Source organism: Cydia fagiglandana, chromosome 4 (genome assembly GCF_963556715.1).
Source record: "Cydia fagiglandana chromosome 4, ilCydFagi1.1, whole genome shotgun sequence".
Classification (NCBI taxonomy): domain Eukaryota; kingdom Metazoa; phylum Arthropoda; class Insecta; order Lepidoptera; family Tortricidae; genus Cydia; species Cydia fagiglandana.
Genome location: NC_085935.1, coordinates 11,158,545 through 11,182,751, shown reverse-complemented (window position 1 = coordinate 11,182,751; position 24,207 = coordinate 11,158,545). Strand labels below are relative to the sequence as shown.

General features: G+C 38.0%; 3 protein-coding genes across 4 annotated transcripts; 1 reads left to right on the top strand and 2 right to left on the bottom strand.

The window, feature by feature from the left end:
* Positions 1 to 601: 601 nt before the first annotated feature.
* On the bottom strand, positions 602 to 8,305 carry LOC134663700 (nucleolar protein 10). Of its 2 annotated transcripts, none has more exons than XM_063520154.1 (10): positions 8,159 to 8,305; positions 7,795 to 8,055; positions 7,573 to 7,713; positions 7,005 to 7,213; positions 4,088 to 4,316; positions 3,661 to 3,787; positions 2,934 to 3,102; positions 2,250 to 2,484; positions 1,782 to 1,910; positions 602 to 1,080 (listed from the first exon to the last, which is right to left on the bottom strand). In XM_063520154.1, exons 1-10 carry the CDS (start codon positions 8,222 to 8,224, stop codon positions 652 to 654), a joined length of 1,995 nt encoding a protein of 664 aa, XP_063376224.1. In that variant the 5' UTR covers positions 8,225 to 8,305; the 3' UTR covers positions 602 to 651. The 2 variants fall into 2 exon arrangements, with proteins under 2 accessions (XP_063376224.1, XP_063376225.1); XM_063520155.1 differs by having other exon boundaries at positions 602 to 1,077.
* Positions 8,306 to 8,626: 321 nt separating this feature from the next.
* On the top strand, positions 8,627 to 9,630 carry LOC134663715 (M-phase phosphoprotein 6). Its single transcript, XM_063520172.1, has one exon. It carries the CDS (start codon positions 8,790 to 8,792, stop codon positions 9,297 to 9,299), a length of 510 nt encoding a protein of 169 aa, XP_063376242.1. The 5' UTR covers positions 8,627 to 8,789; the 3' UTR covers positions 9,300 to 9,630.
* Positions 9,629 to 24,148, bottom strand: LOC134663696 (katanin p80 WD40 repeat-containing subunit B1-like). Its single transcript, XM_063520147.1, has 16 exons — positions 23,889 to 24,148; positions 23,677 to 23,807; positions 23,265 to 23,598; positions 22,465 to 22,663; positions 22,136 to 22,286; positions 20,886 to 21,060; positions 20,262 to 20,393; positions 20,076 to 20,132; positions 19,094 to 19,261; positions 17,908 to 18,054; positions 17,251 to 17,356; positions 16,652 to 16,778; positions 14,696 to 14,833; positions 12,002 to 12,114; positions 11,840 to 11,914; positions 9,629 to 11,641 (listed from the first exon to the last, which is right to left on the bottom strand). Exons 1-16 carry the CDS (start codon positions 23,917 to 23,919, stop codon positions 11,386 to 11,388), a joined length of 2,340 nt encoding a protein of 779 aa, XP_063376217.1. The 5' UTR covers positions 23,920 to 24,148; the 3' UTR covers positions 9,629 to 11,385.
* Positions 24,149 to 24,207: the final 59 nt, after the last annotated feature.

The window sequence follows — 24,207 nt, the reverse complement described above, 5'->3', positions numbered from 1 at the left end:
TGTTTGCATGTTAATTGTTTATAGCAATAAAATGATGCACTTAAATGCAGCAGTGCGCAACCTTTTCATTACATTTACATAAATATTGTTAAATACAGCTGAAGGTCACAAATCAGAAACAAATCGAGAGTGATAAGATTTTAAGTGTAATTTTATATAGCTGAATTTGCGGTTTGAAGTCACATGGGCTGATTGATATTCTAAAATAAATGACATGATGATCCCAGGGAAACTGATATACCTACACTGAGTTCTTTTGGACGTAGGTACTAAGTTTGATTTAGCATTGAATGTAATAGGTACTTACCTAAGATACCCAACGAAATGATTGTTAGCTCATGGCAATATTTCACTACTAAGCGTTCAAGTCTACTAAAGACTTACAAAAAGAACCTATGCACAAACATAAAACCAAAGGTTTTGTATCAAGGTTGAACTCAGATAACCCTAGAGATAAATATGGAGAAAGAATACAATCTGTTTTTATGAAACGCCCAGACGGTACCTAGATAACTTTGTCATCATTTTAACACTTGCACCTTATATTCCCAAAAATATAATTTGTACTTAAACTAGTTTGTACTTACAAAAAAAAACAGACTCAAGTTCAACATTTAATTTATTAGTCGTCCTTGCAACATGATACCTATTCTACATTTTAGGTAATTTCTTTTTCATTAAATACCCTGTTCTCCTGACAATCTGTTTTCTTTCCTGATAGTGTTTCTTAATTTTCTTTTGTGCTTCCGATTCTGATTTCTTGCCTCTCATTGTGAACTTCATCTCTCTGTTGCCTCCAGTACCGGTGACTGTTGCTGTAAAGTTCTCCCTTGCTAATCGATCTCCTAAACTGGCCTTGTTTACTTTTGTGATTGCTTTGATATTAGTTGTTTTAGGTGTTTCGCTGAATTCGTAGACCTTTTCCTTGTCTTCTGTTTGGTCCTGTTCGTGTTGGTGTGTCTTTCTGATCATTTTGTGTTGCTTCTTGACTTCTTTCACCCATGCGCGGTCGTCGTCCGAACTTTCGTCGCTAGACTGATAAAGCTCCTTATCTGAGTCTTTGTCCTCAAGTTCATCCTCCTAAATATAACATGATTTTATTATACATTAACACATACTAAAGATAAGTTTTTTGCCAAATATATTATTTTTAGGGTTCCGTACCCAAAGCGTAAAAACGGGACCCTATTACTAAGACTCCGCTGTCCGTCCGTCCGTTTGTCTGTCTGTCTGTCTGTTATCAGGCTGTAACTCATGAATTTGCCGTTTTTTGCGTAATGGTACGGAACCCTTCGTGCGCGAGTCCGACTCGCACTTTGGTTTATTGACTGTTATTTCCTTTCTACAGGCAACTAATACGCATCGAGACAAAACTAACAACCCCAAACACAATTAGGTTGCGTTGTTTTATTACAGAGTCCCAATGGTCGCCTTCTGCCTCCATTATCAGATCAGCTCGATGGTACCATAATATTACATTGTCACTCAACTTACATATTTATTTTTGATTATTGTATGTATGTGGATAATCAGGTGTATTAAAATTTCATAGGTACCTAAGAATCGCGACTGGCTTCCATTCTATTTTTTTTTTAATTTATAGAATTGAAAATAATTGATTATTAAAGTACCTATACAAGATACATATATTGATCTCCTTTGTTATGTTAAATTTCTAATAAAATAAATTCCACCTTATTAACTATACGACTAAATTCAAATTTCGCTAGCAAACACTTTGTATGGTGGGCGTTACGAATATAATACGTAGGTATACACACCTCCATAGGTTCAACTTCTGCTGTTTTAGGTTTCGTTTTATCTTTATCCAGCCTGGATAGCACCGGATTCAGTAACCTGTACTCTTCTGCCGACTTGTCCACTTCAAAGTCAGGATTTTCAAACATAGCCTGGAAATAAAACAATTAGCATTATATTAATGGTTCCATGAAGTTATAAGATAAGGACTATACTATACTTATTAATGTCTTGTTCTATGGGTAACAAATACCTAGTGTTAATCAGATATGTACTGTTAACTGTACATCGGTGGATCTTATGTCTTTTGTAATAAGGTCCACCGATATACAGTTAGGAGTGATGCTGTTAGTACTTAAAGTAACACACTCATAACAAACTGAGCTCGCATGAATTAATTTGGTCAGTGTGCTATTAAAATGTTGCTGCAGGAAAGGCCCTTTTCTCCAAATAATTAAAAATATACTATGGAATTGTCTAATAAAACTTACCTTGAAGCGGTTATCTTTAAGAAGTTTAGATGGATTTTTCTTCTTTCTACCTTCATCCTCCATAAGTCTGGACGCCAACTCTCTATTGACTTTAGGCAAGTTGTCTTCAATTTTAATTCTTGATGGCCTGTCCTGTTCGATTTTCTCTCTAATTTTACGTTTCTTGTATTCTTCAAACGCAAATGGATCTGCTATTGACTTGGCTCTCTTGTAAAGTCGCACATCAACAAAGTATCTAAAATGTTTTCAATGTTTAATAGAAATCTTCCATAGTACCGCAGAATAAATAATAGTAATAGGTACAGAAGATTCACTCTCTAACAAAACGCGTCTGTTACGATCAGGACAGATATGCGCCACCTAGCGCTAACCGCTAACCGCAAGCGCCACGCGCGGCTTATAGCTAGCCACCAAAAGTGGTGTGGGACGGATGTACAGTCGACGTCAAAGAGAAATTTACAGCCAAATTAACAAAAAAATGTTTACACGACCTAAATGCTATGACAATAAAGTCGTGTAAATAATTTTTTGTAACGTTAGTCGTAAAGATCTCTTTGACGTCGACTGTACATGTAGCTAGTAGCTACTTGTTGCGACGTGACGAAATCGCGGAATGAGCCACGCCTGATAATACCTATGTATTTCATGCAGTTTGTTTTAAATCATAATCTATACAAAACTTACCCATGCATGTATGCCCTCAAAAGGTTTGTGCCAAGAAGATGGTCCAATCCCAGAGACTCCAGTTCTTGTTTGGTCACGAATTTGTAATCATCATACACAGTCTGTTTCCCTTGTCCCTCTAATTCGTCTGTCAAGTTATCGAGGAATGCACACCATCTTGGAGCAGGGCCTATTAAAAGAGTTAATTGTCAGAAAATTTAAAACATAACTAAATAAGGTTTTTTATCTTGAGCTGAAGCAATAGTGCTGGTGGTGCGACCAGCGGCTGTATGTGGATCTTGACTTTGAGCTCTATTGCTAAGTCAATAGGGCCTTAATTGAGCTTTTATGCCTTATCTATAAAGACGATCTTAAAGTACCTACTAACATGAGAAGTAAAAAAGTTGTTGAATAGAATGTTTGTAAAGTACAAGTACATTTTTATGTCGTGGTGTGTAATACGCTTTAATCTTTTTATACTCTAGTGAATAAAGTACAGTCATCTACAGGCTCATAATTTTAAATTGTCTTAGGCAACACAACCTCCTATACTGCCATCTCTGCACCGGCGCGGTAGTAAACGTTAAAAAAATTGCCAGAATCAGAAGCCCATTCTTCTCTTCTCTTACTTCATCAACATCAAACAAAACACTGTTGAGTCAACATCATAACTCAGAATATAACTTTCCCAACATTCTATGCACACAAACCTATGTAAGTATATGTGATAATTCGAAGTTTAATTTACCTAGTGATGGAATATAGTAAACTTGCATCTTCTGATCTTCTACTGCCATCATACTTAGTCCAGTATTGGGAATGATGCAAAGGTCATTAAAGTCAGCTGATGATTCAATGCTTGTATATTGCTTGCCCTTGAACAAAAATTTACTGATTAAGTAGTCAAAATTGTATAGATATTTGTAATTAAAATCCTAATTGAAGCACGAAGGTTGGATAGTTATGCTTATTGTGAATGATAGTTTGGCGGTGAAAGCGTTAAATATTAACTTTAATCTATTATTAACTGTATTTAAGGAAGATCATCAAAGGTATTCTTATTCTTATGTTTCTTTTTTTTTTTGTTATTTTCTGTAAGTTATTCTACATTTTGTATTTATATACAAAAAATTACAAGTTGTATATTAAATGATTAAAAATATTCAGCAACTTACAGTGTTCTTATCCCATATTTTAACAACAGTAGAATCCATTGAATACACATATTCCTTAGTTTCATGGAACTGTACATTTTTGATTGGCAGCCCATTCATGTGATCCTTGACTAAAAGAGGCTTGCTGGATCTGATGTCGTACAGAAGGACATGGCCAGTACTTGTCCCAACACCCATTCTCAGTGGTCCATCAAATCTTATGGAAGTAATCACAGGTAAACTCTCATTTCTGAAAACAAAACAACACCAAAGTTAACTATCTAGGTCCACAACATATTGATTTAAATTTATTTGCAAGTTGGATGAAATTTTTGAAAGCAATTTTTTCACAGTAGTCCAAATGAAAACTCTACCTATACCTTAGTGTTAGTTGAACTGTATATAATAACCAGAGGTTGGCAAGGGTGAGCTATTTACCTTTATAATTTGTGTGTAATCATATTATTCACCGTGCCGCCGGTGTGGGATTTTCGTAAAGCCGATTTTGAGTCGTTGTACGCATCACTAGCTTGTATCGATTGGGGCGAGGTCTTACAGACACGTAATGTTGAATTGGCGACCGAAGCTTTCTATACAAAATTAAAAGAATGTATATCTAGCTGTGTTCCTAATAAAAGGCCAAGTAAAAGGTCCGGGCGGTATATCTATCCTCCGTGGTATACACCGGAAATTATCAGGTATATTCAGAGCAAATACTTTCACCTAAAAAAATACAAACAAACGGGAAAATTGTTTAACAGAGAGCTCTATAGATACTACAGGGGGCATGTCAAAATGTTAATCAAAGTTGCATATGGACGATACCTCGATAACATTGAGCGAGATATTATTAATGAGCCAAATAAATTCTGGAGTTATGTTAGGAACAAAAGGAGGGATAGACGCGAAAGTACCTATTCGTATAAAGGTAAAATCGTGGTCGGGCAGGAGGCAGCAGAAGCGTTTGCAGAATATTTTAGCTCTGTGTTCCACAGTGAGGCACCGCGCTTAGACGCCGAGGAGGCGGCGCGCTGTGGCGCGACGGAGGCTGATGCGACGCGTGTGGCTGTCGACAGCGTGGACGCGCGGGAGCTGCGCCGCGCGGTCAGGGCTCTTAGGGCACGGTCTGCCTCGGGTCCGGACGGGGTGCCGACCTTCTTAGTCCGCGATTGTATTAGTGTTTTGGAGCAACCGCTTCTCTATATATTTAATCTGGCACTACAGCACTCTACCTACCCTTCTTGCTGGAAAATCACCAGAGTAACACCTGTACCCAAGAACAGTGTCGGTTCCGATGTGAGTAACTATCGGCCCATTGCGGTGCTGTCAGTTTTTGGCAAGGTCTTCGAAACCGTTGTCAACAATAGAATCAAAAATCAAACGGCCGCTCAACTTGATGACGCTCAACATGGCTTTAGGACTGGTAGATCAACCACAACAAATCACATCTGCTTTATAGATTATGTGAATACAGCCATGGATCACCGGTCCCAGGTAGACGCGGCCTATTTTGATTTCAAAAAAGCGTTCGATTTGGTTGACAATGACGTTTTGCTACAGAAGTTAGCTGGGTTCGGATTCACGCCTAAGCTGATAAATTTTTTTGCAGATTACCTACGTGGTCGTAGTCAGTACGTAGCATTGTCCGGATATCAGTCCCAGCCATATTACACCCGATCAGGTGTTAGTCAGGGCAGCACGTTGGGACCGACTCTGTTTCTACTGATGATCAACGATCTACCGAAGGTCGTCAGAAACTCTAGGTGCCTATTATTTGCAGATGATCTCAAGCTCTTCCTGCAGATTGGTGAACGGGATGACTGTGCCAAACTGCAGAAAGATATTGAGGCTGTTGTAGATTGGAGTGATGCTAACAAACTGCAATTTAACGCATCTAAGTGTAAAACCGTCACTTTTACTAGGGCTCGTTCACCAGTGTACGCTGCATACCATCTTCGAGACGTTCCGCTTGAAAGAGTCAGTGAAATATCTGATTTGGGACTCAAACTGGATGTGGAGCTGGACTTCCGTACACATATAACACAGACGTGTAAAGCCGCTACGAAAACGCTCGGGTTCATAATGAGGGTATCCGCGCAGTTTAAAAACATCAGGGTAGCGATATTGTTGTACAATGCTTACGTCCGGAGCAAGTTAGAGTATGGAGCCATAGCGTGGGACCCCAGGGAGGAAAAATACCAGTTAATGGTGGAGAGAGTCCAAAGACGATTCGCCCGATACCTGTACAAGAGGCAGTATGGATACTACCCTCTCCTGTATCCTTCGCTTTTCGTCTCGGGTATGGTGGGGCTTCATACGCTGGAGCTCAGGCGGAAACTGTTGTTGTTGATACACTACTATGGAGTAATAAACAACACAGTAAATAATCCGAGTGTATTGGCTCGACTCGGCCTGTTCGTCCCGGTGTGGCGTCCCTGTCCCCCGGGCCTGAGCGCGCTGCCCGCGCGGCGCCCGGCGCGCCTGTTCGCGGGGTGCCCCGCGCGCACCCGCCGCGCCGCTAACTCGCCCACGGCTCGGGCTTTAGAGCTTCTTAATGTCTTGTCCAAGGTTGCCCCGCAGATCGACATATTCGCGGATAGTGTTGGTAGTTTTGGCAAAGAGCTCTCAGTATTCCTGAGTCGTTATCTGACCAAGAAATGTGTGACATGAAAAATTTTATAATAATTTTAATTTAATTTTTAATTTAATGAAAAAATGGATGAAGAAGAAGTGTATAGCTAGTTTGTAAGCGATTTAGTGCATCTGTTATGCTTATGAATGTCTAATAAATAAACAATTAAACAATTATAAGGCAAATAGCTCACCCTCACCAACCTCTGATAATAACACTCTTTATCACTCTACTGTACACTATTTTATCTTGTTGTCTAAGTATAGGGTTCTATTTGGTATGTTAAAAATAACTCCATAATTATACCTGTATTCGGAGTCTGTGCAATGTAAGGCACAGTCCAGTATGCCTTGCCTGGACTTTGTTCGTGGATCCCAAGCCTCCACATGCCCACTCTCTGTGCCCACTACAAGCAAGCCATGATCCTCACTAACTGCTGAGCAATTTATTTCATGGGCTTTTGTAACATATGGTGCCATGAACTGGCCAACTTCTAAGTTTAATCTGTAAATTTCCTAAAAAAAAAACATAATAAATAAAAATTTGAACTTTATCAGTTTGTCAACTTTATCAACTTTAACCTGAAATGTTATACCTGATTGTTAGGGGCATTCCATAAATAGGTCTACTTTGGCAGCCATCTTAATGCTTTTAGTGCCAAACTCCCCATTTCGAATACAAAATGAACCCACCCAGCAGGTGTGACAGTGAATGTGTTAATAATCTGCATGAATCCGATTTATATACCATTGAATTTAAAGCTAAGTTATACAGACACAAAAACAATACTATTTATTGATCCAGCTAAAGTATGACATACACATTTAGGTATACATTTAATCATGAGTAAAAAAAATTGGAATAGTTCACTTACAGATGATGCTCCAACAACAAAGAGATCACATGAGGGTCGATGATAAGCAATGTCTCTACCAAATTTGGGAACCCTCAATCTGTAATGGCGACCATGCCCAACATGAAATTCTACATATCTGTCACATTGTAAGAAGACAATCTGAAATACAAATAAGAAATTAATATTCATATGTTCTTAATATAAAATATAAAACACAGCCAACAGGATACAGAAACATACCTTTGTGTAGTCATCACTCAATATTTCAAATGTAACCACTTCAGAATCAAGACAGCGCTCAAACTTCAGAGACAAGTTATTGACATCAAAACATTTTATTCTTGGTTTGTAAATGCCTGTTGCCATTATGTATTGTCCATCTTTAGATGCCCTTATGTTGGTACTGACTCCTGGCATATCGAACTCTTGGATGAGTTCGATTCTTCTCCGAAGGTCTACATTTTTTTTCAGTAATGCACGTTTCTTTCGTTCAGTTAACCACTGTAAGAAAAACAAAATTTGCACAAGTAAAATTAAATACCATGTACCATGTTTTGCATGCGCTTGTTTTGAATCAAGTTAACAACAGCTTCAGTAAACTTACATCTGGTAAAGATTTTCCAGCGCTAAGGTTGAAAATCTTAACATTATCTATTTCAAGCACTTGCATTTTTTATTAGTATATATTTCTCATTACTTTAGGTTATCACGGCATGCCCATGTTTATACTTTACTTTATCCGTCACTGTCAATACTGTCATAAACACTATTTAAAAGATAAATAGCGAACGGGCTGTTTATGAAATGGCTTAAATATGTTCATTAATAATAATAAGCACCCTCCACACTCGTGCGCGAATCGTGTCTACAGACGACCGCACCGGATTGCGACGTTGGTGCGGTAAGTAAAAATGTATCTTTCTCGCTCTCACTTATAGATAACGAAAGTACGGTGGATCACCTTACACACGATCGAATGTTCGTCGGACCACACCAAAGTCGCGTCGTCTGTAAACTATGAAAAAAAAATTTGATTGTCAAAATTTCGCTTTATGTCAATCAGTCAATTGTCAATAAAATAAATAGAGCATGGTTCTCAAGAGTTTAAAGTGATTATACATTTTTTATTATTTTTGCTTTAAACGGTTATATATCTTGTATCTCATCCACAAGACATCAGTAGGAAGACAAAATCGACAAACGGTTTACGTAAGAAAGTATCTCTTGTTAGAATCATGGATAGATCAAAAAAGAAATTGCAACTACCAAAATCTGTGCTGGATATGAAATTTATGAGAAAAACTAAGGAAAGGATAGAAAAAGAATTAGAAAACACTCAAGGCCATGAAAATTTATACTCTAATATTATCACGGATGAGATGCGTACAGCGTCTGGCAACTATGTATCAGAGTCAAGTTTTATATTCTGCGAAGACTTGTTGGAAGGAAGACTTTCTTTTAAAGGGATGAATCCAGAGATTGAACGTCTTATGCGAGCTGACCAAAATGAAGATTGTGATGATGGGGAGATGCAGAAAGATATATCTGATGAGATTCTAGCCAAGAAAATGGAAGCATTTCATAAAAGAAAAAGAGCATCAAGTGATAAAAAACCACAAGGACCTAGGAATAAGAAGAAGCGATTACATGAACAGCCCAAGAAAACGGGTAAAAATCTGAATTCAGATTCATCAAAATTGGCTTCCAAAACAGTATCATGGACTACAGTTGTAGACCCTGAATAAAGAGTAAATATTTAAGTATTGTCCATTCTATATAAAAATATAAAATGGATCACCCAATGTTTCCTGGTCTGTATTTAACAGTAAGCCTCATCTCTATATCACGCGCCAAACCATCGAACATTGGCATTAGAACATGCAACACTCCTAATTGTACATCGGTAGACCTTATTACAAAAGGCATAAGGTCCACCGATGTACAGTTAACATTGTAGGCGATGGTACTAATCATTAGTACCTTTGTCCAAATTAATGTTAATAAACTTGAGTACATAAGAAATGAATTGTTTCACCATGTTCATTATCAGGAAGAAATAAATGTATATAACAGATATTGAAAATGGTATTTATTTCAGTTGATTTATTCTTGGAAGTTAAATAATTATTTTGTTTAATTTTTACATGATTATTCAGTCTATTCAATTATAATTTGTTGTCTAATTACTTAAAATAAAACATGCCTGTGTAATTCTCTGTACAACTACTCCACATACATAGTACATAGATGATAAACTATTGCATCTACTAAATTGGACATGGATGTAAAAGCTTTTTCAACAAACATTCTGTCATGCCAGTTGACTGTATCGTTTTTCATGTCAGCAAAGGACCTAGACGCCTAAAACCAACAGTATAAACCCATGGAACCCCTAGTTGGTGCTAGGCTCTAATGTAAACTTAGCACTGATGTAAACCAAACCAGTCCAGAAAAAAATCGAAATTGGTTCATGAATAGTATAAAACCACTGTATGTCACTCATATTGAACCCGGACAATTATTTTTGGTCCAAAAGATGGCTTACTTTTCGTTAGAAATCTATTGATTAATCCTTTAGACCATTCTCAAAGTGGACTGGGCTCCAATCCCTAATAAGCTCGAACCTGATATGGTTGCATTTGCATCAAAATCACTGAGATAAATCGAAATAAATCTATCAGATAAAGGTTTATTTTAAATTTAGGTGACAAGATAATAATAAAGGTACCTAACCTAAAAAATTCAGGCCTGAGAAGCCTGTTTGGCCTGAGAAGTATGTACCTAAAGTTACCAAGGACCCCACAACTTTAGGAGATTTTTTTGTCATGGCCATAGTTAATATGTTACATGTTATAATCATAATGGAGTTAGTTTTGAAAACATCCCACTAAATAATAAATAGTGATAGGGGATTAATAGTAACCAGCACTGAAAATGATTGCGCTATTGAATATAGATATTTTATAAAATATAATTAGTCTCATGATGACATAGATAAAGTTCAATTTGTTAAATTATAAAATCATACTAAATACCTACTACTTAATACTAATGGGGCGTTGTAACTAAAGGACGGAATTTAAGAAGCAATTGGAGTTAGACTAAAACTAAAGCAGGCCACTCATGAGCCTTCCATATGGATGCCGTTACAATGGATTCATCCAAATGGACGGCATCCTAATATTAAACATTGTACGTTTTTGACATTCACGGACCGATTTTGGATTGCAGCCACGCTATTTAGACTTGGAAGGCTCGTCAGTGGCCACCTTAAAATGACAAATATGGAATTACGCCCGTTTTAATTTAAATTCCTTTGATGACAAATTTAATACTCATTAATTTCCATGAAGGTATGAGGAATTCTCTATAAAATTATACATATTCATAGGTTTCTTAGATAAAAACTAAAATCTTATATATTTAAGTCTATTTGCCAGTCAGGAAACCAAAGAGGCAGTATCGTAAAAAATGTTTAGTCGCTTGGAAAGATACACAAAACACAGCAATTTAATACTTAATTAAAAGGTCACTTAAAAATGCATCGTATGTATAGATTTAAGAAGTATAGTAAAGTTAGGTTCCGTGTTAAAGCCATCACAGACGGGCGTACCGGACCTCGACCTTGGTGCGGTCAAAATATCTTTTTTTTGCTCTCACTTATAACTGCGTCCTTGACGGACGTACGGTGGACCACCTTACACACGACCGAACGTGCGCCAAGGTATCGATCCGGTGCAGCCGTTTGTATACACTATTATGTCCATAGGCATAGGTGTACTATAGCTCTCGTCTATGGTATGTGATATAACCGAGCCGCGATCGCGACGGTCAGTCGAGCCCCTGCTGCATGAGCGTGTGGAGGTCGCGGAAGGCGGCGCCGAGCCGGCCCTGCAGCGTCTGCCGCTTGAGCAGGAAGGCGCGCACGTCGAGCAGCAGGCGGTGGATCTGCGCGCACTTGGCGTAGCGCTCCTCGCGCGGGATGTCCACGCCCAGCGTGCGCACCGGCGCCGACACGTTGGCGCGCACCACGGACGAGAAGTTGCGCACGATCAGCCGGAGGGCGTTGCAGCCGCAATGCATGTACCTAATGTGATGTAAGTAGTAAGTCTTAAGTCCAAAACCTACGCTAGTTAGTCTAGTATAGAATGTAACGCCACATGACCACCTTTCCTATACAATCGGTAAAAAATCGTAACCTAAAAGGCCAATGCTTAGGTATTATGTGTAGTGTGTTTATAATGTATAATTATTTTGATGATGATATTAAAGTAGGTATACTTACGACTCATATTTGCTCTGCAATAATTCGTATATTTTTGGAAGCATTAAAAGGCAAATGTCTAAATTCCAGAGTGACCTGAAACAATACAACAAATTAAAATAAAACGGTTCTTATTCAAATAGTTTGCAAAAGTGGAAGACATTTTCAAAGAGAATAACTTACGGTTTATGCGCCATGACGTTCAAAATGTCTAAAATTACTGATGTATCCTCCAGAGCGATTACTGATTCTAAGGCAATTTTCAAATTTTTATTGACTCGAACTGAATGGAATATCTGAAATAGAAAACAAAACACTTAAGGTGGTTCGCCTAGGTTACTCAAAACTTAACTCTCGCTAGATGGCACCACTTTTGCAAAATTTCAGATTTTATTTTTTTGTGAAATGGTCTTGATATTTGTATACTTAAAAGTATGTTTCGCGCAGTCTTTAAGTAAATATTGAACTATTAAAATAAACATTGAATACTTCATTGTGCAAAAACCACGTTTTTAATTCGACGGAGTGTTGCTGTCACGCTTTTTCCTACTATTACTCACACATGCAAACAGTGTTTCCGTGATCCTTGTAGTAGACAATTTCACACAACGTAAGTATGTTGCAATAGCGTAACGGTATGTTCGTGGAAATACGTGCAAGAGGATTGGGGTTCAAGACTGGTGCGAGTAGGTAATTTCTTTTTGTTTCTCCTTTGTGTTATCTTACCTTTAAACGAGCAATTATTAGATATATAATTATTTATTTATATATTTGGATGGTATCAGAAACGGCTCTAACGATTTCGATGAAATTTGCTATAAGGGGTTTGATCTCTTAGCTGGGTCTATGAGAAAACGCGCATTTTTGAGTTTTTATGTTTTGTAAGCTTTGGTCGGTCTCCCAGATATTCAATCTCCGCTTGGCAACTAATCCCAGAATTGGCATGCGCACTAGTTTTTACGAAAGCGACTGCCCTGACCTTCCAACCCAGAGAGTAAACTTATTTGGATTAGTCCGGTTTCCTCACATTGCTTTCTTTCACCGAAAAATAGGTATCGGTGTATAAATAGGTAGGTATCAAATGCTATTTCGTACAAAAGTTCGAAAAATCATTGGTACGAGCCGGGGTTAGAACCCGCGACCTCCGAATTGCTTTCCGCTAGGCCAGCAGCGCTTCGCCCACATACTCAGTGTTATCAGGTTTTTTAAAAATCAAAAACGATTACTTATGAAAGTAGAAGAATATAAATGATCGTATTAGATTTATAATTGTTACTTATTTGCCGTAACTTATTTTTAAAATGTGTTTTTCAATTAAAAGACACGTCAAGATTGTTTACCTTATTTCTAATGCTAAAAAAAACAAACTATAGTAATAATTGTGTTTTTCATTCATAGACAAAATCCATTATTTTTAACCACAGGAAATTTTATACACTTCTTTTTAGGGTTCCGTAGTCCGTACCCAAAGGGTAAAACGGGACCCTATTACTAAGACTTCGCTGTCCGTCCGTCCGTCCGTCCGTCCGTCCGTCTGTCACCAGGCTGTATCTCACGAACCGTAATAGCTAGACAGTTGAAATTTTCACAGATGATGTATTTCTGTTGCCGCTATAACAACAAATACTAAAAACAGAATAAAATAAAGATTTGAATGGGGCTCCCATACAACAAACGTGTTTTTTGACCAAAGTTAAGCAACGTCGGGAGTGGTCAGTACTTGGATGGGTGACCGTTTTTTTGCTTTTTTTTTGTTTTTTTTTTTGCATTATGGCACGGAACCCTTCGTGCGCGAGTCCGACTCGCACTTGCCCGGTTTTTATTGCAGTGAGGATGTCCTGATTGTAAAAATCAGAGAGATTAGGAAGAGTATAATTTCTAATTATCTTTGTAAAAATAAAAGAATACGTGTATCCCATACTTAATAATCGATTTATGATAATAAGAAAAATTAAATAAAAATAAAAACACAATACGAAATTTAGGTGTAACAAAAATACAAAAAGTTATGTTCCAGCATACAATGACTGGGGATCGAACCGGGAATCTTCCGTTTGCAAGCAAAAAAGCGACTGTTTGCATAACACGCCATGATAGTTCTTAGCTAAGCTGACGAACTTCTCGCTTAGGTCAATTAACTACCTGTCAAATATCAGTGTCAACAAAATTGCACTAAACATGACGGCACTCCAAATTCGAGCCGTAGTCAGCCCGGCAACGTCGGAAATGGTATGGCAACGTCGCAAATGTATCTGTACACGACATTTGTGACACACACATACGTAAAACTGATGAAAAGTTAACTATAATTTTTGCATGATTTCTGTATGAAACATTGTTTTACTGTTAATTTCGCGCAAACGAATATTCGAAAGAAGATAAATGCGGAAATATTTGTGTACTAATAGTGTGTAGTTACTTAATGAGCTTTGATTGAATTTTGTATGAAAAGCGAACCACCTTAAGTAACTTCACTTGAATAAAGGTAGAGAAAGAGAAATAAATAAATATATAAGGTTCGTCAGAATACTCAAAATCTGACGAACTCCCCTCCGATTATTAACATCGGAAATATTTACGGCCATAATGCCACATCTGACATCCAGGCAGGAGATTGTTTACGAGAGGCGTTTACATTTCTTTTCTTGTAGTATAATTTTCCTGGTTGTTACTGACTGACAAGTCGTTTTTGCCAGACTATTATTTAGAGTACAAATCGAATTATTTAATGAAATATTTTGATTTGTGTTTTTGCCATTGAAGAAGAACAGGGTTTGGTCACTTTTACTTTAATTATGACATCTATTGCAGAATAACATTGGAGTCCGCGGTAGAGCCTTGATCGTGTTGTGTCCTAGAGAGAGTATAGGTTGGTACCTGCAGCGCCCGCTGCCTGGCGCTGAGCACGGCCATCATGGAGTCGTGTCCGCGCATCATGACGCCCAGCACCTCCTGCTCGCTGGGCTCGGGCCCGCCGCGCACGCCGCGCCGCGCGCCACCCACCGCTAGCGCCCTCTACACAAATATACGAATTACATATTATGTTAACTCCAATAGTATAGTCCTGGGGCCTATACCACGAAACTTTACAAGTGTACAATTCGACAATATTGTTAAATTGTAAACAAAAATACGTATCACAATAATTTTACACATGTCACATGTACAAGTCTACAATTTACAAATATTTTGCATTTGAGGACCCGTAACTCAAAACATAGAGGGTATGTCATGATAACATACATAATTGTGACAAATATAAAATTGTATTTATTACAATTTTTTTTGTCATACATGTAATAATATAGTGACATACGTAGAATTGTATTTATTACAATTTGACAAATATGTATTAATATTCCTCACATAGTTTATGTTGAGGGTATTTCATTTATATCTTTAAAAATACCTTACGAGCATAACTAGCATATCTTTTTACATTGTCATTAAAATTGGTTGAAAATGTTTATACAAGACATAATTCGTTTTAAATTTAATTTTGGAACCCAAAGAAATATTATTCGGGAAGTTTAGTAGTCAATTGACTCACGATGATAAAATTAAGAAATAGAAAGAAATAGCTTGTCAATTGAAAAGTTTAGATATATTGGATAAGGATTGGAAGTATTTAAGACACACTATGTGGCAAAATTCGAAAAGACGCACAGTGGTATGTAATTGTATTATGATCTTGACTCATGCCGAGAGAATTGTCAACTTGTATTTACATTTCCACAAATATGTATACCTTCTCCTACAATTTGTTGTAACACGAATCTTTTACGTACAATTGTCAATTACAAAATTGACAAATTTTCCGGAAAATTGCTTGTAAATTGTAATATTTTGTGATACGCGTAATTGTAGATTTGTCGCGACAATTTACACATTTGTATAAATTTTCCATTACAATTTTGTCATTTGTAAATTTTGTGGCAGGCCCAGTTGTACTAAATACATATTTGTAACTTGTCGCTTGTAAATTGTAATTGTAAGTTTCGTGGTATAGGCCCCTGGGGTCCCCTAACTGAGCGTCGCGACTGTGCGGTGCGGTGCATCGCAGTCGGTAGGAACCAATACACAGGGTATTGAGGATGCAAGCTTGCAGTGGTTGTTGAATGAAAGATGAATGATGAATGTTACTGTTAATTCTAAAATGTTAAAGTTCCTAAAATCGAAAAGTCTGCATTGATTTTGATAGCACACGTATGACACACAGTGCAAGTGTTATTTATACGTTTTAATTTCATAAAAGTTTGACGATTTGACGTTCAAAATAACACTTGCACTGCGTGTGCTATCAAAATCGTTGCAGACTTGTCTTGGTCTTGACTCAGGATATTAAAATGTCAAAATGCATTCGATCGCGACGATGGCATAAAATGTATTGACTTGGACAGACGGCTGCATCGCCAAACTAAACTGGGTCGCGGGCGGCTGTTACGTATTCGATGCATGTGCACTGAACACAGGGCGATTTTATTATCTTTGACCAACTTTTTTCCAAGCTGGGTATCACTCAAAGATTCCATTGACGGAAAAATTAGGTAGCTTTTAACTTTCGTAAAAGTATTTTACGTGAATTGCAAGTTATATAAAAAATTAAAACCGGGACATGGGCGAGTCGGACTCGCCCACCGAGGGTTCCGTACTTTTTAGTATTTGTTGTTATAGCGGCAACAAAAATACATCATCTGTGAAAATTTCAACTGTTCAGCTATCACGCTTCATGAGATACAGCCTGGTGACAGACGCACAATGGAGTCTTAGTAATAGAGTCCCGTTTGTACCCTTTGGGTACAGAACCCTAAAAATGAAGTAGTGTTTACGTACCGGTAAAAATTCGTCGAGGTCCAACCCGACGGGCCTGTCTGTGGCGCAGGGCACGAACTCCGGCTCATCAGTATCTGTAGGCCGAGACACGACCACCGTCTCCCTCACTATATTATCTACTCGTCGCCTAAAAATAAATTAATGAAATTATATAAATGCTTGAAGAACGAGGAAATACCGCTAGCATCCTTGGTACAATGCCCCAAGGGCCTATTTTATTAGATTTAAGCCAGTTAATATTTTATTTTAGTAATACCACTGTATATACAGTATGTAACTAAACGAAAAGCAATTACTAAAACCCGTTAATGTTTAGGTCATAGTGGGGCTTTTACTATGGGACCAACCCCGAAATCGCGAAAAATAAATTGACTTTCCCATAGGAAATTTCAACATCAGACCAGCAAAATGTATGAAACATCCAATTTTTTTTCCGCGTTTTCGGGGTTGGTCCCATAGTAAAAGTTGCTCAGTATGACCTAAACATTAACGGGTTTGAGTAATTGCTTTTCGTTTAGTTACATCCTGTATCTTGTTTGTAAATAATTGAAGAACATGATGTAGGTATATAATTCCTTATTAGATCAAATAGTAGGTACCTTGTTGTTTCTGAAGATGTCCTGGTAAACGAAAGAGACCGTGGTCCTAGTGACGGTTGAACTAATGACATTTCACTATTGCTCGATCTTAACAGGTTCCCTGCTGCTGAAAATGAAAAACAAATTATTCTTGATGCACCACTGTTATAATTAGATTACTAAATATAAGAGATATAGTTTATGGGTCTCTAGATGTTTTCGTTTTTTATACAAAAACAGTAGCGGAACCGGAGATTTCCAGCTCTTGCCATACTAAGTAAGCTAGTTACCTGGTGGTGTAAACGCGAGACAGTCACAATATCATCTCAATGTCTTGGTATTACTACTGGACGCTATGGAATATTAGATCAACTCTATGACTTCATTGCGACACATTATATACAAACAAACACACACAGATATCTCATAGACAAAGAACTAGCTCTAGAAAAAGATACACAATTTCAAATGCAAGAAAATCCCTTTAGCTAGTTTACTCTACTATCCTTATTACTAGACCCATGTGCCTGGCAGTTGTTCATCAGTGTATGTCGATATAGCAGTTGCTCTAATTAAAACTGTCGTGATTCATACCAACACTATAACTCTCAAAATTGTGTATCATTTTCTGGAGTTATCATTCAAATAATCTATAGTCCAGACAATGATTAAACTTACTCAAGTCAGTAGATTTAGATTCTTTACATGAGTTATGTCGGTTAAGCGAGTTGGCGGCGTGAGGCTGAGGCATGACATAGTCCCGGGAAGCAGGCTTTGGCGGCGCTGTGAATGTGTTATCTTCTTTAGCGTTGTTCTCCACCGACCCTGGGTTAAATAGCGCATGAAAAATTACACAACATATTAATATTATGTTAAAATTGTTACTCTATTATGTTAAAATTGTTACTCTATTATGAGTTATTAATGTTGTTATGTTGTTGAAGTTTAGATTTGTAGTTATTTTATTATTGGGACGATTATGACGTTAAAATCTAATTCTGGTATATTTATTAACGTAATTATAAATAGCGGTATTATCCATTCATCATATGCACATCATATGTGACGATGATGTGCTATGATTAATGTAAAAATCACTGTAAACATTGTAAGACGTACCTAAAGCCAATAAGCAAATTAGTATTTAAATAGATGATGTTAGCTCATAAGCACCTCACGTGAAAAGAAGTCCGCCATGACAGCAGTTGAGGTGGGTTTGCAATTCAATCGGTGCAGCACAACAATCATTGGCCTAATATCGTAATACCGGCCTTGCCCAAGCTATACCTAGCTAACATAATTGAGCAAAGATATTTTGCTTGAAAAATGCTCTGCTTTGACGGCAGTGGAGCGACGCGCAAGCAGTCGTTGCAATGACGCGGCGGTTGCGAACATCATCAGAACCACGCTACATCAGGAAAGACGTATGGCAAAGGAATACCCATATTTAACAAATCTGCAGATATATCTTACTTGAAAAGGACTCCGTTTTGACGGTAGTATAGTTGGATAGTCGGCATGGTGCCGTGGTGCTGCGGTAGCGTCAGAGAGATCATCGGGTCTCGTAATAGTGTGGTCAGGATGATTTAAAATTTGATTCAGGCAAGAGAATTCGCCCGTGCAGTATCAGCTAATTGAGATAGACAGAGACTCACAACACCCTGGTCATCAGTTAGGTTAGGGCTGATTTAGACGGCGCGGCTCGCGAACTCGCATGCAATTTTAGTTACATTGCGGACTGTTGGTTACGTCCAATTCAAATGACCGATCAAAACCCGCAATGTAATGAAACTCGCATGCGAGTTCTCGCATCGTCTAAATGAGCCCTTAATGTGGCTCCTATAGCACAGCTGCAATATCTTACTCGAGTAGGGCTCCGCTTTGCCGGTAGTGGAGGTGGGTATGCGCGAGTAGTCGGCGCGGTGGCGCTGCGGCGGCGACGGCAGCGGCGCGGGGCGCGGCGGCTCGTCCAGCAGCAGGTCCCGCAGCGACGTGCCCAGACCCGCGCTGACCTTACCCATGACCTCCTCGGCTGCAAGTTACACTCAACTTACTCGTAGGGCCAGTTGCACCAACACAGGGGGGCGGACACGTCATACATCAAAAATCATTTGATGTGTGCGCGGCACGTCTGTACACGCGTCATTGTGTATGTGTGGGTAAGTCGCTTTACTGAGTGGACGCCAGAAGTCCGCCAGGTTCATGTCGCGGCCTTAGGGTCGGTTGCACCAAACTGTTCGTATCGTTAAAGACCGACCACATTTGACAGACTGATCGACGTCAGCCGGCGCGCCCCGGCGCTTTACTATGAAACTTTCCATACATAAAAATATAGCGAACTCTAACGATACGAACAGTTTGGTGCAACCGACCCTTAGTCTCAAAAGACCGCGCGTTATGTCAGTAGAAAAACGCGGCAAGTTTTTAGATTTCGATTGAAATGTACTCCGGAACTTTCTGCTTATTGAAGCCAAGTAAGTGTCAATGTGTGTGTGTTTAAATGGCAAGAAGCGCGTGAGTTTTAGGAGTCAACATCTGCTTAGCATAAAGTGTCAATGATAAGTGTAAGCTATCGATTAACGTAACAAGGCGGATGACTATTCCATGTGCATGTTCATTAAAGGATAAAAAAATAACAAATAATAATTTATATGAGTCATGCTGATGTTATGATGATTAATGATGATGATAACTGATTTTTACAAATATTTATAAAATATCTTTATCATTTGATTTTAGAATCGCATCAAGTCTTAGGTACTTAGGACAAAAGGTTAAGGTTAAGTTTTAGGTAGTTAGGTAGGTTAGGACTTTTTTGTATTATTACAATGTGTTGCTCTACCTACCTGGCAATGAATAGTCCTCAGAGGATAAACTGGTTGCTGGTGGTGGCGTACGATTCACTAAAGAATAAATTAATTAATATAACAACAGGTTTGTCTGTCTCTTTCATTAAAATCTTTATCAAAATTATTATTAGGTACAAGCTAAATAATGTATTTCGAACAAGAAGCAAGTGAGAGTATACTCACATGCCCTGGAAGGCCGAAAGATTTCTGTGTAGTCATGGATGTTGGATATGACCGCGCCGTCCTCGTCCGCCTCCGTGCCGGACGTGGACTCCTCCGCGGTCTTCTCATCCAGGGGCGTTGACTTATGGATCACTTCAAATGTGAAAAGTCGGAATGAGATATAGTATGTCCAAAGATTTTCCCCAAGATGTTAGGCTAAAGGCTTACACCCAGATCACCACACGGTCGAAGCGCACTTCGCCGTTGATCGTCTCTGTATTTAAAATACTTTTAATAATTGTTGACAATGATGTAAATTGTCATTGACTAGTTGATGAAAAATATTTGTTTGCTCTTATTTATTGGGGGGTTTTTCGACAAAATACCATTCTCATAGTGAGTTTCTAACGTACCAACTACAATCCGTAACTTACACAACTTCTAAGTTAATTAATGAGTGGAAGAATACTTATAACTAAAAATTGAAGTGAATTTAACTATGGACCACCTTTTCTTAATAATTAACAGGCATTGACTTTGGCTCCAGGTGTGCTTGCATTAAAAAGGTTGATAAGTACCTTTTTAATAAATATTGGAACAACGGAACTAAATAATTTTATTATGTTTGTACTATTTTTAAATTACCTTCTTTAGATGGTTTTTCCTTTGAGAAACTTTTCCTAACAGACTGTCCTTTTTGGAAGGGCGACAAATCTCGTACCACAGGTGCTGTCACAGGTGGCGGCCCTCCAAATGGATGAACCTTACTGAGATCAACCACTGACAAACACACATATGTTGAATGGAATGACCCAGCAATCTGAAATAACAAAATATACAGAGCATTATATATACCTTTGTTCTATACTTAAAGAATATAATATTTTTTTATTCTAATTGATAAATTGATTGCTCCTTCATGCATATTTTTTGGCACTGAAATAGTGTCATAGGATAGTAAGACAATGTATTTTACAAATGGTAATATGTAGTATTAAAGAAAATGATTTTATTTCTTACAGAAACCAGATTATTTTATAAAATCTCCCAAACAACTATCAAGCCCAGTTACAATCTGGTTATAGTACGAAAGCACTCAGTATAGGAGCCCAGATTGACTCCCGTATTTTGTAGACAATATAATAATAATATTTGGCCTTTTCATCTGTGCCAGATGTTTTAAGACGAAACAGGAGCTGAGTTTTAAATATTTTAGGTAAATATACCCGTCTCGCTAACGGAAGCGGCACCTAAAGTAGTGTGATAAAAACAAGGCGAAAAATCCTGCGTAAAAATCTCAAAAATCGAGGTTTCGTACTCCTCTGTTTCCTCCTCCAAAACTTAACCAATCGTAACCAAATGTGGAAATCTAAATGATTATGAAATTATCTGTGTCGGACCGTTTTGCTTTTTTGGCTAATTGATATCAGTTTTGAATGCCACGCCTCTCATTGCGGCTCTAGCGCCTAAAAAAAACAAAATATCAAAAAAATCAAAACGGTCCGACACAGATATTGACAATATTAATCTGTGTTGAAAAAATCATTGCTCTAGCTTCAAAAACCACAGAGGAAAACGAGGAGTACGTTTGTATGGAGAAATGACCACTCCTGTTGGCTCTTAAGCAGCATCCAGGTAACAACACTTGTGTTCATGGCTGTATAGTGGGAGAGGATCCCTCTTCCAGCAATTCAATATGTATGATATAGTTATTGTAGGTATATTAAATTAATTAGACATTATAAGTATAAGTGATTTATAATCTTAGAGAAATAAATATATTTGAACTGAATTAGACATTACAAAGATTCATAACTTACAGCTTTATTTAGATTATGGAAGTCTACAAGAATAATCAATGACCACATATTACACACAGGTTTTGTAGTACTTACAAGTTGTGTATGGGCAACTGTGATGTCATGTATTTGGCCCCAGTGGCCATGTACAGTGTCAAATACTCGAGCGGGCTCCCAGCCAATCACATGCAGACCGTCATTACCACACCCCAGAAGAGTTGTGCCATCCTCGCTGAACACCATAGACCTAAAACAGAAATTGAAGACTATGTATTTCCAGTAACAAAGTAATTCCAGTAAAGGTATGAGAAAAGCTTTATGTCAAAATCAGAAAGAATTAAATACTAAGCAAAAGCATGTAAGTAAAGCAAGTTCAAATTCTTTCGTTCAAGTTCTATCATCTACATCTAGTATATGGCCATTACCTAATAGAAGTGTTCTCCTTTTCAAACTTAGATACCAGTTGAAATTTCTCCATGTCCCAGAAGTTGACAGTCCTGTCTATACCGCAGCTAGCCAGGAGGAACTCGTGGGGATGGAACTTTACACAAGTCACCGCTGCTGTGTGCTCTCTAAACTCCTGCAGAACCTTGCCCACTCTTACATCCCACACTTTGACAATACCTGTTAAAAACAAACAAAGCATAACTCATACACTGGACCAACACATTTGAATGATTCTGTTACAGGGTAACTGTGCAACTTTAGCATGTCAGTGTAATCTTATACCATATTTGTCACTTAACTTCAAACTTGGGTAAATCCATTCAACCCACTCAGCAAATGTATAACTTATTACCTTTTCTTAAGATTTGAGGAGAATGGTGAGGGAATGCCGCTGGGACAGTAACCTGCAGCTCCGACTCCAGGGAACTGGGCTGAATTAACACGACACGCGATTGACAGCCCACCTGCTTCCGGCTAGGCGTCCCTACACTACATCTACCTTTTCTTAATACCAAAATAGCATAATCTGACAGACAGTTTTACCCGAGTTAGAAGTTAAGCAACTTATTTTATATTGAATTTGAAATTTGATGTTAGTTTAAAATTAATCTGGCTAAGTTAATGGCATTGTTATTAAACAATGCCATTAACTTCATCAACATTTACAAGTGATGCAAATCAACCAATTTCATATCTGATCTATTTTATTTTTAGTGAATTAATCTGTAGCTGAAAATACCTTATCTGCAAACTACACTTCATAAAAATAAAGAGTTACCATCTTCACACGCCGAGGCAATCCATTGTCCATCTGGGCTAAACTGCAAACTGTTTACAGCAAGTCTGTGACTGGAATATGTCACAATACAGCCTCTCTTCCTTGTGTCCCACAGTTTGATATTATTGTCACAAGAGCCTGTAGTTAGATAATCCCCGTATGGATGGAAATCCATACACTTGATAGCTCCTTTGTGTCCAGTAAATGTTCTGAGTAGTTTTGCTGCCTCCAAGTCCCATATTTTCAAAGCTCCAGTCTGTGAGCCAGCACAGACTAAATCTTCAGAGTGGCCAAAACACACACATTCTACTGGCGTTGTGTGACCACTCAAACTCTAAAAATTTTAATTGGATTAATACTATTTTTCGTATAATAAATACAAGAGCAACTACAATTGGTATTCTTTACTCACCATCAAACAGCTTTGCCTGCCAATGGCCCACAGATTAACTTTTTTGTCATCGCCTCCAGTGGCTAGCACTTGATTGGATTTGTGTCCCATGGCCAAACAGTTGACATTCGCCTTGTGGGCGACGAATTCCTCTGTAACATAGTATCATGCTTAACTTTTATCTTGTTTATATATTATGATAACGAATTGATTTGAAATGCATGCATACATACGTAGTTTCCATGATCTTCTGATTATGTCCATGATTAGTTGTAGTTTTTAAAGTTCCATTCCATTTACGGAGAAGTTAACCTTGCGAATTGTGCGAAGGAAAGCCAAAATGTATTAAATAGGCACGACGAAACTAGTTATTTGTAGAACCTATGCATTAAGAGAAAAACACTTGAAATCTTGGTTGAGATATTTGCTAAACAGTTGTTTTTATTTAGAAACTGAGTAAATGAAAATGGATTGGATGGATGGATTTTGACATTAGCAAGTACCACAGATACGCACTAGTATAAAGCCCCCACTACACACGTGCGCAAATCG